The 13,332-nt window shown below is 35.2% G+C and overlaps 1 protein-coding gene across 1 annotated transcript; it reads right to left on the bottom strand.

Moving 5' to 3' along the window:
• Positions 1-8,381: 8,381 nt before the first annotated feature.
• On the bottom strand, positions 8,382-10,630 carry LOC104216515 (uncharacterized). The gene is made up of 4 exons (XM_009766574.1): positions 9,671-10,630; positions 9,042-9,156; positions 8,670-9,000; positions 8,382-8,568 (listed from the first exon to the last, which is right to left on the bottom strand). The coding sequence occupies exons 1-4, from the start codon at positions 10,628-10,630 to the stop codon at positions 8,382-8,384; spliced, it is 1,593 nt and encodes a 530-aa protein (XP_009764876.1).
• Between the last annotated feature and the right edge of the window lie 2,702 nt (positions 10,631-13,332).

Genomic DNA, 13,332 nt, shown 5'->3' with positions numbered 1-13,332 from the left:
AAGGAAAGACTCATATAATGTTTAAACATGCTAAAAATCACAGTACTCAGAAAGAAATCATTTTTTGCAAAAGGGTTTTGAAACCCTATTTTGAAAAATAAAGAAACAGTCTGAAATCGGAGAAACATTTGAGGAAAACAAGTGAAAACCTTGAGAAACCCATAGATCCATCACAGATCTAAAAAGATCGGAAGGTTTATAACTAGGTTTTTTTTCTAGAAAATAGCAGAGACGAAGAAAAAGTTGGTTAAATCCATGGATACATCTAGATCGAAGACAGATCTTAAAGAAAAGTAAAGATCTCAAGAGCTAGGGCTTCAGAGAATCCAAAGAAGGATGAGAAAACATTAGATCGTTATCGGTTTTAGCCGGAAAAGCCATGGATCTGACTCAACGGCCATGGATGGCCGGAAAAAGACCATGGATAGAAGTTGAGCGAGGTTTGGACTAGATCTCTTCGAGATCTTTCCATTAAATCACGAAAACAAGCAACTAGGAGACACAGGAGACCGGTATACATCCCAAACAGCCATGAGAGTCCATGGATTGAGTGAGAATCGAAGGGGATTAGGGTTAGTTTGGCTGGTGGCGGCTAGGGTTAGCTTTAGGTTTTAGAGAGAATTGGAGAGGAAAGGGGATTCAAGGGCAACGGGTTGGTAGGAAATGAATTAGGTTAGGGAGTCATTTGGGTTTAAAAGTGGTAAGGGGAAAGGGGACCGTTGATCAGAATGATCAACGGCCAAGATCGATTGGGGTAGATAGGGATCCATGTTTAGGTAGGATTTAAAAGGGCGTGGGTTGGGTTTAAATCAAAATTGGTCTAGGGAATTGGGGTCCAATTTGGGCTAGATTTGAAAGTCAATTTGGCTACGTTTTAAATAGCCATTTTTTCCCTTTTCAATTTAAAAAAATAGTAAATAGTTTTTGAAAAATAAGTTTAAAGTACTAAAGTGATTTATACTACCTAATTAACAATTTAAAAATACATGATCTAATTGTATGCGTATAAAACACAATTAAACCTTAAAATGGCTAATATTGCAATTATGTGCAATTTAGCTTTAAAAATACTAAATATAATTGTAAAAATATGTAAAAATTACTTTAGCCATATTTTGACATAAATATAGAAATACCATAGATGAATTATCAAAACAATAATTTAGGAATAATTATGGAGGATATTATGGATAAAAAGGGAGAAAATAAATCAATTTAAAACTTTAAAATTATGGGAAAAATAATAAAACACTTGGACATGGTTATATATGAATATATATGCTATTTTGAAGGTATTTTGCATATTGAAAACATATATGAAAAAATTGTGTATCAAAAAGGACAAGAAATATTTAAGGAAAGAAATTCAAATCAAACTAGGCAAAGAGTGAATAATTAAGAATCTAATTAAGGAAATAATCATGCAAAGAATCAGTAGATACTATAGGCAATTAAATAAGGCAAGAAAACTAATTAATGTCATCAACAAGGTAATAATCAAGAATCATATACATGAATGTTAACAGAGCAAATCACTCAACAATTCTTAAAAGAATATATCACTTTCCATAAACAAAATAGGCTAAATAAAACTTTAGGGACACAGAAAAATTAGGCGGAAAATAATTCAAAACCCTGATAAAGGTTAATTAGGATAAAAAATCTCAAAGCAAGGAATCTGATCAAGGAAAAACGTATAAATTAGAATACAGAATGAACCAACACGGCTGGTAACTTTGAAAAGCTCAGAATCGAAGTGAAACATCAGACAATTAGAGTTTTAACACAAATCCACTTAGGACTTATACAACTTTAGCATAAATCAGTCAAAACACTTAAGAACAAACGACTACGCATTCTAAAGTCCGAAAAACCTTTTGAGAAGATGACTTAGGTAAAGCCTAGTTTAGGAAAATGGGGAATCAGTTGAAAACCATAAACTTTCAAGGAAAACGTGTGAGATATGTTCGATTCGTCTCAGATCTATACAAATCTGAGAAGATCGGAGATAAAAAAATTAGGGTTTCTAGAAAGCATGACAAAGACGAGAACATAGACCTAGAAAATCATGGATTCATATCAAAATAAGAGAGGCTTCTTAATCATGGTCAAGCAAATGGCCTGAAATAGGCAAAGAAATCAGAGGTGCAAACTAGACCGCCTAGGTCCCTTGAGATCTTCCCAAGGATCTAAGAAACTGATGAACCATAACTAGTAGGAGGCCACTGTAGGCGTGAGACGACAAAGAAACATCATAGAACGGAGGGCCAAGCCGATGACGGTGCCTGAGGATTAGGGTTTAGGTAGAGAGCATTTGAGAGAGAAGGGAACGGGTGACGGCGGGGTATGGTGGAAAATGATTTAGGTTAGGAGGGGGTCGTTTGGATTTAAAATTGGTAAGAATCAATATGGGCCGTTGATCTCAGAGATCAATGACCAGGATTTGGGGGCTTGGGTTGGGTCTAATTGTATTTGGGCCTGGGCTGAATTGGGTTAGGGATTTAGGCTGGTTTTTGGGTCCGAAAATTAGGGAGATTAAAAGGCTATTTGTTAAATACCCAAATAATTGAATAGAATTATTTTATAAAATAATTAACAATGAGAAAAAATAATTTTCACGCATAGAAGTGCCTCAAAATAATTATTCAATATTTTAAAATACAAGGGTCCAATTTCTAGCAAAATCATGTAGTGATGTGTACATGGGCTATAATTGCAAAATCAGTGCAATTGTAATCAAAAGGTATAAATCTGGCCATTTGTGAAATAATTGGAACTTAATAAGACCATACATGGTAATATTAAATCAAGAGATATTTTAAAATCATCTGTAATGCAATTTTGTAATTATTTATATGAAGAAAATATTGAGATAAATTAATTTAAAAATGTAAAAATTGTGGAAATATCCATTGATGCTAATACATAGTTTTAAAGGTATATATGTATTTAAAAAAATATTATAGGGAAAAATTGGGTATCAATAGTGGTTGGTTACTATGCTGTTGTTAATAACAAGGGACTTAGAGTTGAGAAGAGTGACATTTGTAGAGTGAGATATAGATGTGATGTTGGATGTCCTTTTGTGTGTTTGATATCAAGGGATAATAGAGCTCAAGGTTTTAAAATCAAGACTCTAAAAATTAAGCATAATTGTGCTCCACCATATAAGAATAGAAGAGCTACTCCACAAGCATTGGCACACTACTTCAAGAACAAAGTCCAAAACAATCCTAAGTATAAAGTAAAAAACATGAGGGTTGACCTGGAGGATAGATTCAACCTTCATATTAGTTACTCAAAGATTAAGAGGGTTAAGAGACTTGTCTTAGATAAATTGGAGGGTAGCTACATTGATGATTACAATAGGCTAGAGGCCTATGCTCAAGAATTGAGGGACAATAACCCAGGCTCTGATCTAGTTATAGATATCTCTAAAGATGCTTTGGCAGAAGGAAAAAGAAGATTTCTTAGAATGTATGTGTGCTTTCAAGCTTTGAAGAGTTGCTAGAAAGCTGGTTTGAGACCCCTAATAGATTTGGATGGCACATTTATGAAAGGGAAGTGCATGGGGATTCTATTGGTTGCTATGACTCAAGATTTAGTGAAACACTTTTATCCACTTGCTTAGGCAATGTGGATAGAGAAACATCTAGAGCATGTAAGTGGTTTATGGAGCTATTGAGATCTCCAATAGAGATGGGAGATGGTGAAGGAGTGATATTTACGTCAGATATGCAAAAGGTACTTATTATTTATATTATTCATTTCCACTATTAGTTTTACATTATGTATTAATAAACTTTCCATAATATTGCAGGGTTTACTGGATGTTGTGTTTACTGTGGTACCTAAATCATATCATAGATGGTGTGTTAGGCATCTTGAAGCTAATTGGAGCAAGAATTGAGGGCGTAGAGATGAAAAAATTGGTATGGTGATGTGCTTGGAGCATTTATTAAGAAGAATTCAAAGATTATTTGAAAAAAAAAGGGTGATATCAATGAAAATGCTGCTAATGATCTCATATGGTACCCACCCCAAAATTGGTGTAGGCTTACTTTGATACCACATGAAAGATCTATATGGTTGATAACAACATTACATAATCATTCAACAAATGGATTTTTGAAGCTAGACAAAAACCTATTATTAAGATGTTAGAAGGTATTAGAGTGAAGGTAAATTTCTAAGAGCCTTTTACTTTATTGTTTCTAAAGTAGAATCATTCCCTTTTTTACTAATGTGGTACCACTGTTTGACTATGATTTTTTTCTTGTTTGGAAGGTCATGACTATGTTGGAAGATTGTGAAGAGGAATGTAGAACTTGGAGAGGAGAATTTAGTCCATATGTCATGGAGTTGCTGGATGATTTCACTCATAATGTATAAGGGTATGGAGTTGTTTTTAATGGAGACAATGGATATGAAGTTGTTGAAGGCACAGACAGACATACAGTCAATCTTCTACTAAAGAAGAGTATATATAGGACACGAGACTTATCAGGAATACCATGTCCTCACGCCATCAAAGCTTTAGATCATAACAAAGAAGATCCATTAAATGAAGTGCATTGATGGTATTTAAATGAAGCCTACATGTTGGTGTACATGCATAAACTACAACCAATAAGAGGTGATAAATTCTAAAAAAGTTGAGCCAGTACATGCAATGTATCCACTAGAAGTACACAGAATAGTTGGTAGGCCAAAAGTAAAGAGAAAAGGATGAGGCAAAGAAGAGAGAAGGAATTTGATCAGCTTCAAGAAAGGGGCTTGTGATGACATGTGGGCATTATGGCAATAGAGGTCACAACATTAGAAAGTGTCCTTTGGTAAGTATAATACTCTTCTTAACTACCTTAACAATCTTCTTACTGCTATCTCTCTGTCATAACCGTCTTCTTACTGCTATTGTAGGTTGGGGGTGTTCTCAAGATGTGCAAGATGTGCCTCCGATAGTACAACAGGACAGTCAAAATTCAAAGTATGTATTTAAGCCTAGTCCTGGACTGAGGGTGTTTACTAATCTAGTCCATGAAGTAACTCAAGCATTATCCTCTATTTTACCAGAAAACAAGCAGACAAAAAGGTATGTTGCACCTAAAGTCTGCAATCAACAGTCTGTTGTATCCCAAGGAACACTTCAATAGTCTGCTCCATGTTCAGATATTGTTGATGATGAAAGTAAATATGAAAATGGAGATGAAGATGATGAAGAGCCAATTCTGAGGCTTAAAGTTATATCTGAAGCTAAGACTAGCCTTCAACAAAAGAAGTTGTTGCCAAAACCGACCGGAACTAGAAGATCAACTTCAAAGGAGATGAGACTGGTGTGAATATACGTACCAACTTGCCATATTCATCAAAGAAAGTTACTTGGTAAGGCAAAGCATCAATGACCTCTAACCAGTTGGTGGCAGAAAATGAAAAAAGAGTTGGTAAACTAAAGGCTAAGTAGACCAAGTGTTAGGGAAGAGTATAATGACTGATTGTTTTCTTTTGTAATGACTGATTCAAGTACTAGTATTTTGCTGTTTTTTTTGTGAATCAGTTGGGAAAATTGTTGTATTGATTTACTCGAATTTTTTTTTGTTGTGCTTAATGTAGGGTGAAACACTATGTTGACAATTTATTTATGTTTATGGTTTGGTATTGTTTAGTTAGTTATAGATATGGTTTGGTGTTTATGGTTTGGTATTTAGTTATCTTTTGGTGGTATTTATGACAGAATAGTTTTAGTTATGTTTATGATTCAAGAAGTAGTGCAGACATTCAGTTATGATTTGGTATTTAAGAGTATGAACAATTTTGTTTGGATGAAGTGGCGAACAATCACAGTGCTATTCATATCTTTGTTGTCTCCCATTTTTAGCAACCAAACGACCTGTTAGTCCAAATAGTTTTATGATAGAGGGACTATTGTGTTAGCTTCAACACTAACAATTAACAAACCACTTCATGTTACATAAAAACTGCAGGACCATAAATTACTAAATAATTAACCAACACTACATGTTACATAAAAACTGCATATTACATTAACCACTTCAACACTAAGATTTAAAACTCCAACTATTATGGAGTAAATTACGTAAAAAATGTAGATTACATTAAACAATGTTAACACTAATATGCAAATTACCTAGAAACACTAATATGCAAATTACCTATTAACCAACATTAAAAACCAACGCAACAACAACTACTTGACATAAAGTCAAGTAGAAGTTGAAAGACACAGAATCTTCAAATACTTTTCAATTCATCATCTTCACCGCAACAAAAAACACAAAAGCAACCCATGACCATAACAGTAGCTTTCTCAATCGATTAACTTTTAATTCTAAATTGGAACCTTTTTTCTCCAAGGTAGATACTTTGTTCAAATATGCAACTTTGCTACGAACCATATCAGCCACAATCTGCTTCAATTTGTTCCTTTCCTGACAAAGGGCATCCGGTGAATTTTCTTGATTATGGATAAACATTGATACATGAAGTGTAAATTGTTCATCGTGCCATTCCCAATAACGACAACCGTTCTTATCAGAATGACAATATTTGTAGAATCTACGACCACCATTCATAGGTGTCGTAACAGTAAAATGGTTGGAAATTAATATGCAATAATTTATACGGGAATCATCTTGGTCAAGAGAAGAAGCGGAAGAAGATTCATACATTTTAACCAACAGAGAGTATAGTTATGAATGTAAATTCAAAAAGAAGAAACAAACTTGGGAGGTAGGAGATGAGAGATGGAGAATTTTAAGAACCCCAAATAAAAGAGGAAGAAGAAGACGGTGCCAAGTCTTTAAAAGTTTGTTTAATGAATTCGTGGGGCGGGCTGGTCAGTAATGGGGCGGGTTACGGGTGGGGGAGGAGGGAGATTTGGGCTGGAGTTTAGGTTGGGCCAATAGAAATATAACACGTGGATTTTTTATTTATTTAATAGAAGGCTGTTAGAAATAAAGGCATAGTTGATCCAGCAGATAAACAATAAGTGCTTTTTATTTAAAAAGGTGGAATGAAGGCTTTATTGTACCAAATTCAATACTTTAGGGGTACTTTAGGCCCTTTTCCGTTCCAACTAATATAATCACCCCCTTTAGCTTTCGTTACATTGTCTCTCAAACAGAACCGAGAGAGTCCTAACCAGGCTTATTACAATTCTGAGTCGAGTTGATCTCAGTTGAGCTTCTACAATATCAGTCGAGCCAAGCCCGAGATGAGATCAACCAAGTTTTACTATACTGAACTCAAGCCAAATCCGAACCAACTATGTAATGTTTGCTTCTACATGTGCTACACCTTTAGGAAATATTACTTTCGTCATAAATTTATCAACAACAACAATAACATACTCAGTGTTCTACAAGTGAGGTCTAAGGAGGATAGTTTGTACGAATACTGTAACGACCCGGCCGATCGTTTTGAGAATTTATACCCCGACCCCCTATTAACTACTTTTCCCGTATTTTTTCTGCTATTGTAAGTTGCCGGGAGGATTCGTTTTGAGTTTCAAAGTATTTTGGGACACTTAGTCCCTAAATGAGAGCTTAAGCTTTAGAATTTGGACCGTAGTCAGAACAATGTGAAGACGGCCTCGGAATAGAATTTTGTCAATTCCGTGAGCTATGTTGAGAGATTTCAGGCTTAGGGGCATGTTCCGATTGTGTTTTGGAGGTCCGTAGTCCCAAATGTAAATGTACATACGATATCTGGGGAGATCCTATCCGAAATTCAACCAAGCCTTCGGGGCTCCAAACCAACTCTACACACAAGTCTAAAAACCTCATACGAACTCACTCGCACAATCAAAACTCCAAAATAATTCCTAGAAATACGAATCGGACACCAAATCAAAGGAAATTTTCAAAAAAACTATAAAACTTCTATTTTCACAACCGAACGTCTGAATCATGGCAAACCAACTCCGTTTTTCACCAAATTTGATAGACAAGTCACAAATATAATAATGGACATGTACCAAGCTTTAGAACCAAAATACGGACCCGATATCAACAAGACCAAACATCAGTCAGTTCTTAAAAATCATTAAACTTTAAAACTTTCAATTTTCGACAAATATTAATAACTCGAGCAAGAGACCGCTGAATTCGATTTTGGGAATATGCCTAGGTCCCAAATTATGATACATACCTATCAGGACCGTCAAAATACAGATCCAGATCTGTTTGCCCAAAATGTTTAGCGAAGTCAACTCAAATAAATTTTTAAAGCAAAATTCCTATTTTTGTCAGTTTTTTATAGGACTTTGGCTCAAGAACTGCAAAATAAGAAGATAGAGCTTTGGCGTTAGACACATTCTTATAGCTAATATGTGATGAAACAGGATATGAGCAGTTAGCTTTTCCTTAAGGATTAGTAGCATATTCTTTTAGCCAGATAGGAGGTTTACTAGTTCTCCCAAATCTTCTAATAGGTGAAGTTTCTACCAAATGGTTATTGGCTATAGAGGTCTGATGAGTAGATAAATTATGATTAGGTTCAGCTAATAATTCTGGCTCAATCTCAGTAGCTGCTTGAGTGGATTGGACTAGACTGTGATGAGTTGGTAAAGTAGGAATATGAGATGATGTAGGAAAATGTTAGGATATAGAAGAATGTGTAAAAGGAGATATAGAGGTATCATTAGGTAATACACTTGAGGTATGTCAATTTCAGGTAACAAAGAAGGTAGAGAATCGGGATGTTGAAAAGGGAATAGATTTTCTTTGAACAGAACATCTCTACTTACTAAGAACTCCTTAGTATGGATGTTGCACATCCTGTATCCATTTTGAGCGATCGAGTAGCCAAGGAAAATAGCTGGTGAGGCTCTAGGTGAAAATTTGTCACCCCTTTTTACATCAGTCACATAAACTAGGCAACCAAATATCTCCACATGGTCCAAGGAAGAAGAATGACCAAACAATAGTTCAAAGGGAGTCTTTCCTTGCAACACTTGTGTTGGCAGTCTCTTAATGGTATAGACTGCAGTTGATACACATTCCATCAGAACCTCAGTGGAACACCTGCTTGAAACCTCAGTGCCCTAGCAACATTAAGCATATGTCTACGCCTCCTCTCAGCTACTCTATTTCGCTGTGGAGTATAGACACAAGAACTATGATGAACAATCCCTAGAGACTGCAGCAATTCTATCATCCATGAGTTAAAAAACTTACAATCATTATCTGTTCTAAAATATTTCACAGTACAAGAATAGACATTCTTAATCATAATAAAGAATTGTCTAATAACAATAATCACTTCATCTTTAAAGGGCAACAAGAAAATCCAGGTAAACCTGGAATGATCCTCCACTAGTGTGAGAAAGTACTTCTTCCGATCATGAGTAGGTATCCTATAGGGACCCCAAACATCAACTTGAACAAATGAAAACATGAAGTATCAAGAGAAGTACTAATAGGAAATGAGAGTGGTGTTTGCTTAGCAATAGGACAGACAATACATTACTTAGTTTCACTATTACACTTTAAATGTTAAAAACATCTTAGCTTTCTCAGAACATCAATTGGCACATGACCTAACCTCCTATGCCACAGAGATACATTTGATCTATCATCTTTTATTGTATTTACAAAGGATCTTCCAACATCTGACTTGTTTTTTTCTTCTCTACTTGCTTGGTATTTGTTACTTGATATGCAGATGCAAAGACCTTTATCCTCTTTACTAATACCCCCACTCTCCCATTGAGGAAATCCCGGAAAAGGCAAAAGTCAGGATAGAACAAAGCTGAGCACCTAAGCTCCTTTGTTAATTTTGAAATAGACAGAAGGTTATATTTGAAGTCTGGTATGTGTAACACATTGGTAATTTTTTGTCCTTGTAGCACACTTGTAGATCCTATATGCCTTACACTTGCTATTCTTTCTGTAGGCAGGTTTACTTTTCCAATACTGGATTCATCAACAGTCTTAGATTCTTCTAGATATTTAAGACTCTTTACAATGTGATTAGAAGCACTTATATCAACTATCCACCTAATCTCAACTTTGGTAACTATAGAGGGTGAGATCATACTTGCAGACATAACATTACTTGGTTGATCAACTTGGCTTATAGAGGTGATACTAGACTCTCCTAACAGATACAAAATCTGATTGTACTGATCAGCTGTAAACTGAGGTACTCCTGCAATTACACCTTGACCACCCTGACTGGTTGAAGTAAAGCTACTCTGCTGAGAATGTCCTGCACAATTAGCTATAGCCTCAAAACCTCCATTACTAGAACCAATACTAGTCTGAGCCCTTGTGTATTGAGAAACATTGTTAAGTTTAGTCTTCCTTTTTGGCTTGAAGTTTGAAGGGTATCCATGAAGCTTGTAGCAAGTATCTCTTGTGTGACCCTTGTAATTGCAATAGTCACAAAACAAATTATTTTTATTAGTCTTATAGCTAGTTGAAACTTGAGGAGTTCCTTTTCCACAAAATATAGCTATTTCCTCATTTACTGCAGAAGTTTGAGCAAAGTTAGTCATAGGTCTTCTACTCTCTTCTGCTATTATCATAGAATAGGCTTTGTTTATAGTTGGAGTAAGACTCATCATCATAATCTGGTTTCTAGATTGAGAATAAGTCTCATTCAGGCCCATCACTGCAACAACATGTGATTGCCAAAATGTTCTACATATCTCTTCGACTCCTCATAGCCACAACCATGATAAGGCATGAGGGCGTCAAACTTTTCCCAAAGCTCCTTCAGCTTTGAGAAATACACTAACACGGATGAAATGCCCTAAGATAGAGTAGCAATTTGTCTATGTAGAAACAGAATTCTAGAACCATTTACTTTGTCAAAACTTTCTCTAAGATCAGCCCACACCTTCTGTGCACTAGATGTATACACCATGCCACTTAGCAACCCATTACTAACTGAGTTCATGATCTATGATAAAACAATGGCATTATATTTTTCCCACAATTCATGTAAAGAAGGGGAAAATTTATCCTTAGTGTATCTACCATCAACAAACCCTAACTTGCTCTTGCCAAGTAGACTGGCTCACATAGAACTACTCCATAGGGCATAATTCTCATGTCTAGTTAGCGTAATTGAGAAAAGAGAGTTACTTGGAGTACCGCATGGTTGAAGGAACAATGGATGATGTTGATCGATGACTACAAAAGCTGTGAATCCTTTTGGAAGTCCAGTGTTCAAATTAGTTGTGTCTGAACCCCTAGGTGAGTTGTTTTCCTCAATCTCGATTGATGATCGAATCAAACTTGGTGAATTGATTCATTAAAAACAAAGATTTTGATGTTCTAAGACAATTCTAACCCTAACTAGAATGAATTGATAACTAGAAGAACTGAAAGAAGGATTGAGCTGTATCAGCTAAGAAGTAATTCAATTGAGCTTGATAACTGTGAGAACGATGCAATTTGAATCAATTACGTCGGCTCCGATACCATGTTAAGAGATTGAGACCACCATAGTTGCAGAGAAGCTCAAGGAAGAAGGAAGAAAGAAAATGGAAATCTACTGTTCCATTGATTTTTGAATGAATAAGAAGAGGAGTATATACTTTGTTATATACACATCTAACCGACTACAACTTCCTTAACTTATAGCTGTCACTACATGATTGGATATTTGGCTAACTAACTAACTAACTCTAACTACCTACTTAACAAATGCCTATACGAATGTTAAATGCCATCAAACGTTTGTCATTATTGATAAAAAATTTTATCGTTAACAACTTTTTCAGTAAGACTACTGTTTGTTTTCTAGGACAATCACATTTTCGAGGACAAATTAAGTTACGTTCAACAAGATGGGATGAATTGTTATCCATATATTTTTTGTGACTAAGAAGTTGACTAGTTTGTCACTTAGTCGACTAAGATTAAATGCGAGATAAATAGTAAATACAGAAAGTAAAAAGTACAAAGTACATGACACCGAATATTTTTATACTAGTTCAGATTCAATGTGAATCCTAGTACAGTCCTCTTGGGTTGCAAGATGGTTCTCTCTTCATGTTCCTTGAAATTATTCGGTACAAGTTCCTTGATGTTGTCAAGCATACACCAATTTATTCTCAGAACACAAGTGACTTTCTATTATTTTGATACAAAGCCTCACTAGTAATTTTTTTCTCTTTCTTCTCTCTACTAATTACACAATATATCTACAATAGAATACAATGCTTGTTTGGAGTAGAACAAAAAGCTTGAAGTTGGTTTGATCAAAGTATGTCTTTTTGATCAAAGTTGGCTTGAAGTAGAACAATGCTTACTAGAGTAGATCTTCGAGAGATGGACATCTAAAGGAATTGATCCTTGGAGTGAATCTTAATTGATTCCTTCCAAGAAAAAGGTTGGAAATTTCCTATTGTTGATCCTTGAAATTAGGTGTGATAGATATGATTCCCTTGAATGGCATAACTGAGTGGCTTTGCAGATTTCCCATACAACGTGTTTGATATGATTGTCCTTGACATCGTGATTGGAGATCAAGAATATATTGTGATATTCCTTGATGCTCATGATTTAAAATCAAGAGTAGATTTTCCACTGAATTGATTCTACTATATTAGCCTTCCTTCTTTGGATAGCTTCCTAGATCCTTAGTTGGCTCATATTTCCTTTCTTGATTTTTCTGCTTCGCAACATCTACTTTAAGGAAATCCTTGATTTCCTGCAATGGAATAAGTTATTTTTCATCATTAAAACCAAGATCTAACAATCTCCTCCTTTTTATGATGACAAAAAATAACTTAATTAATTCTACTTCCCTGTTTATTCGATTATTACGACTCCCTCTCAACTTGTTAGCAGATCTTCTTGCTTGTAGTTGATTATTTATGAGTTGACTCCCCCTCAAGATGTTATCTATTCCTGCATAGAGACTTTGCCTGTGATGTAGTCGATCATCACCCCTGCATAGCAATTTAGTAATCCTTGTTGTAGTTCTTGCATAAGTTAGTAGTCCTTGAGCTTTAGGTAGTCGATCATCATCCCTATATAGCAGTTTAGTAATCCTTGGTGAAGTCCATGCATATGTTAGTAGTAATCATTTCTCCCGATTTGGCATCAATCAAAAAGAGGAAAAACACATAATAACATTAGCAGTTTATATTATCCTAATAATTACACTCATCCACAACAACAAAAATAAATAAACAACTAAACATCCAACCAAATATCCAAAAGAAATTTAAGATTGTCCATAGCATCCAACAACCAGATCAGCGATGGAGAAAGTAGGTAAGAGTGTTTCAAATGACTTACTTGAATACTTTTACTTCCTTTTTGTCATGACCCTAAAACTGACCCAGTTGTGATGGCG

The sequence above is a fragment of the Nicotiana sylvestris genome, chromosome 6 (assembly GCF_000393655.2).
Source record: "Nicotiana sylvestris chromosome 6, ASM39365v2, whole genome shotgun sequence".
In the NCBI taxonomy this organism is placed as follows: domain Eukaryota; kingdom Viridiplantae; phylum Streptophyta; class Magnoliopsida; order Solanales; family Solanaceae; genus Nicotiana; species Nicotiana sylvestris.
This window is presented reverse-complemented; position numbering and strand designations above follow the sequence as displayed.

What these genes read in the sequence shown, in the direction of transcription:
- LOC104216515 (XM_009766574.1), bottom strand. Translation starts at nt 10,630, where the DNA reads ATGGGCCTGAATGAGACTTATTCTCAATCTAGAAACCAGATTATGATG. An exon ending in TCTTTGCATCTGCATATCAA is followed by an intron (nt 9,157 to 9,670) that starts GTAACAAATACC and finishes GAATTGCTGCAG; the next exon opens with TCTCTAGGGATTGTTCATCA. An exon ending in GGCACTGAGGTTTCAAGCAG is followed by an intron (nt 9,001 to 9,041) that starts GTGTTCCACTGA and finishes TATCAACTGCAG; the next exon opens with TCTATACCATTAAGAGACTG.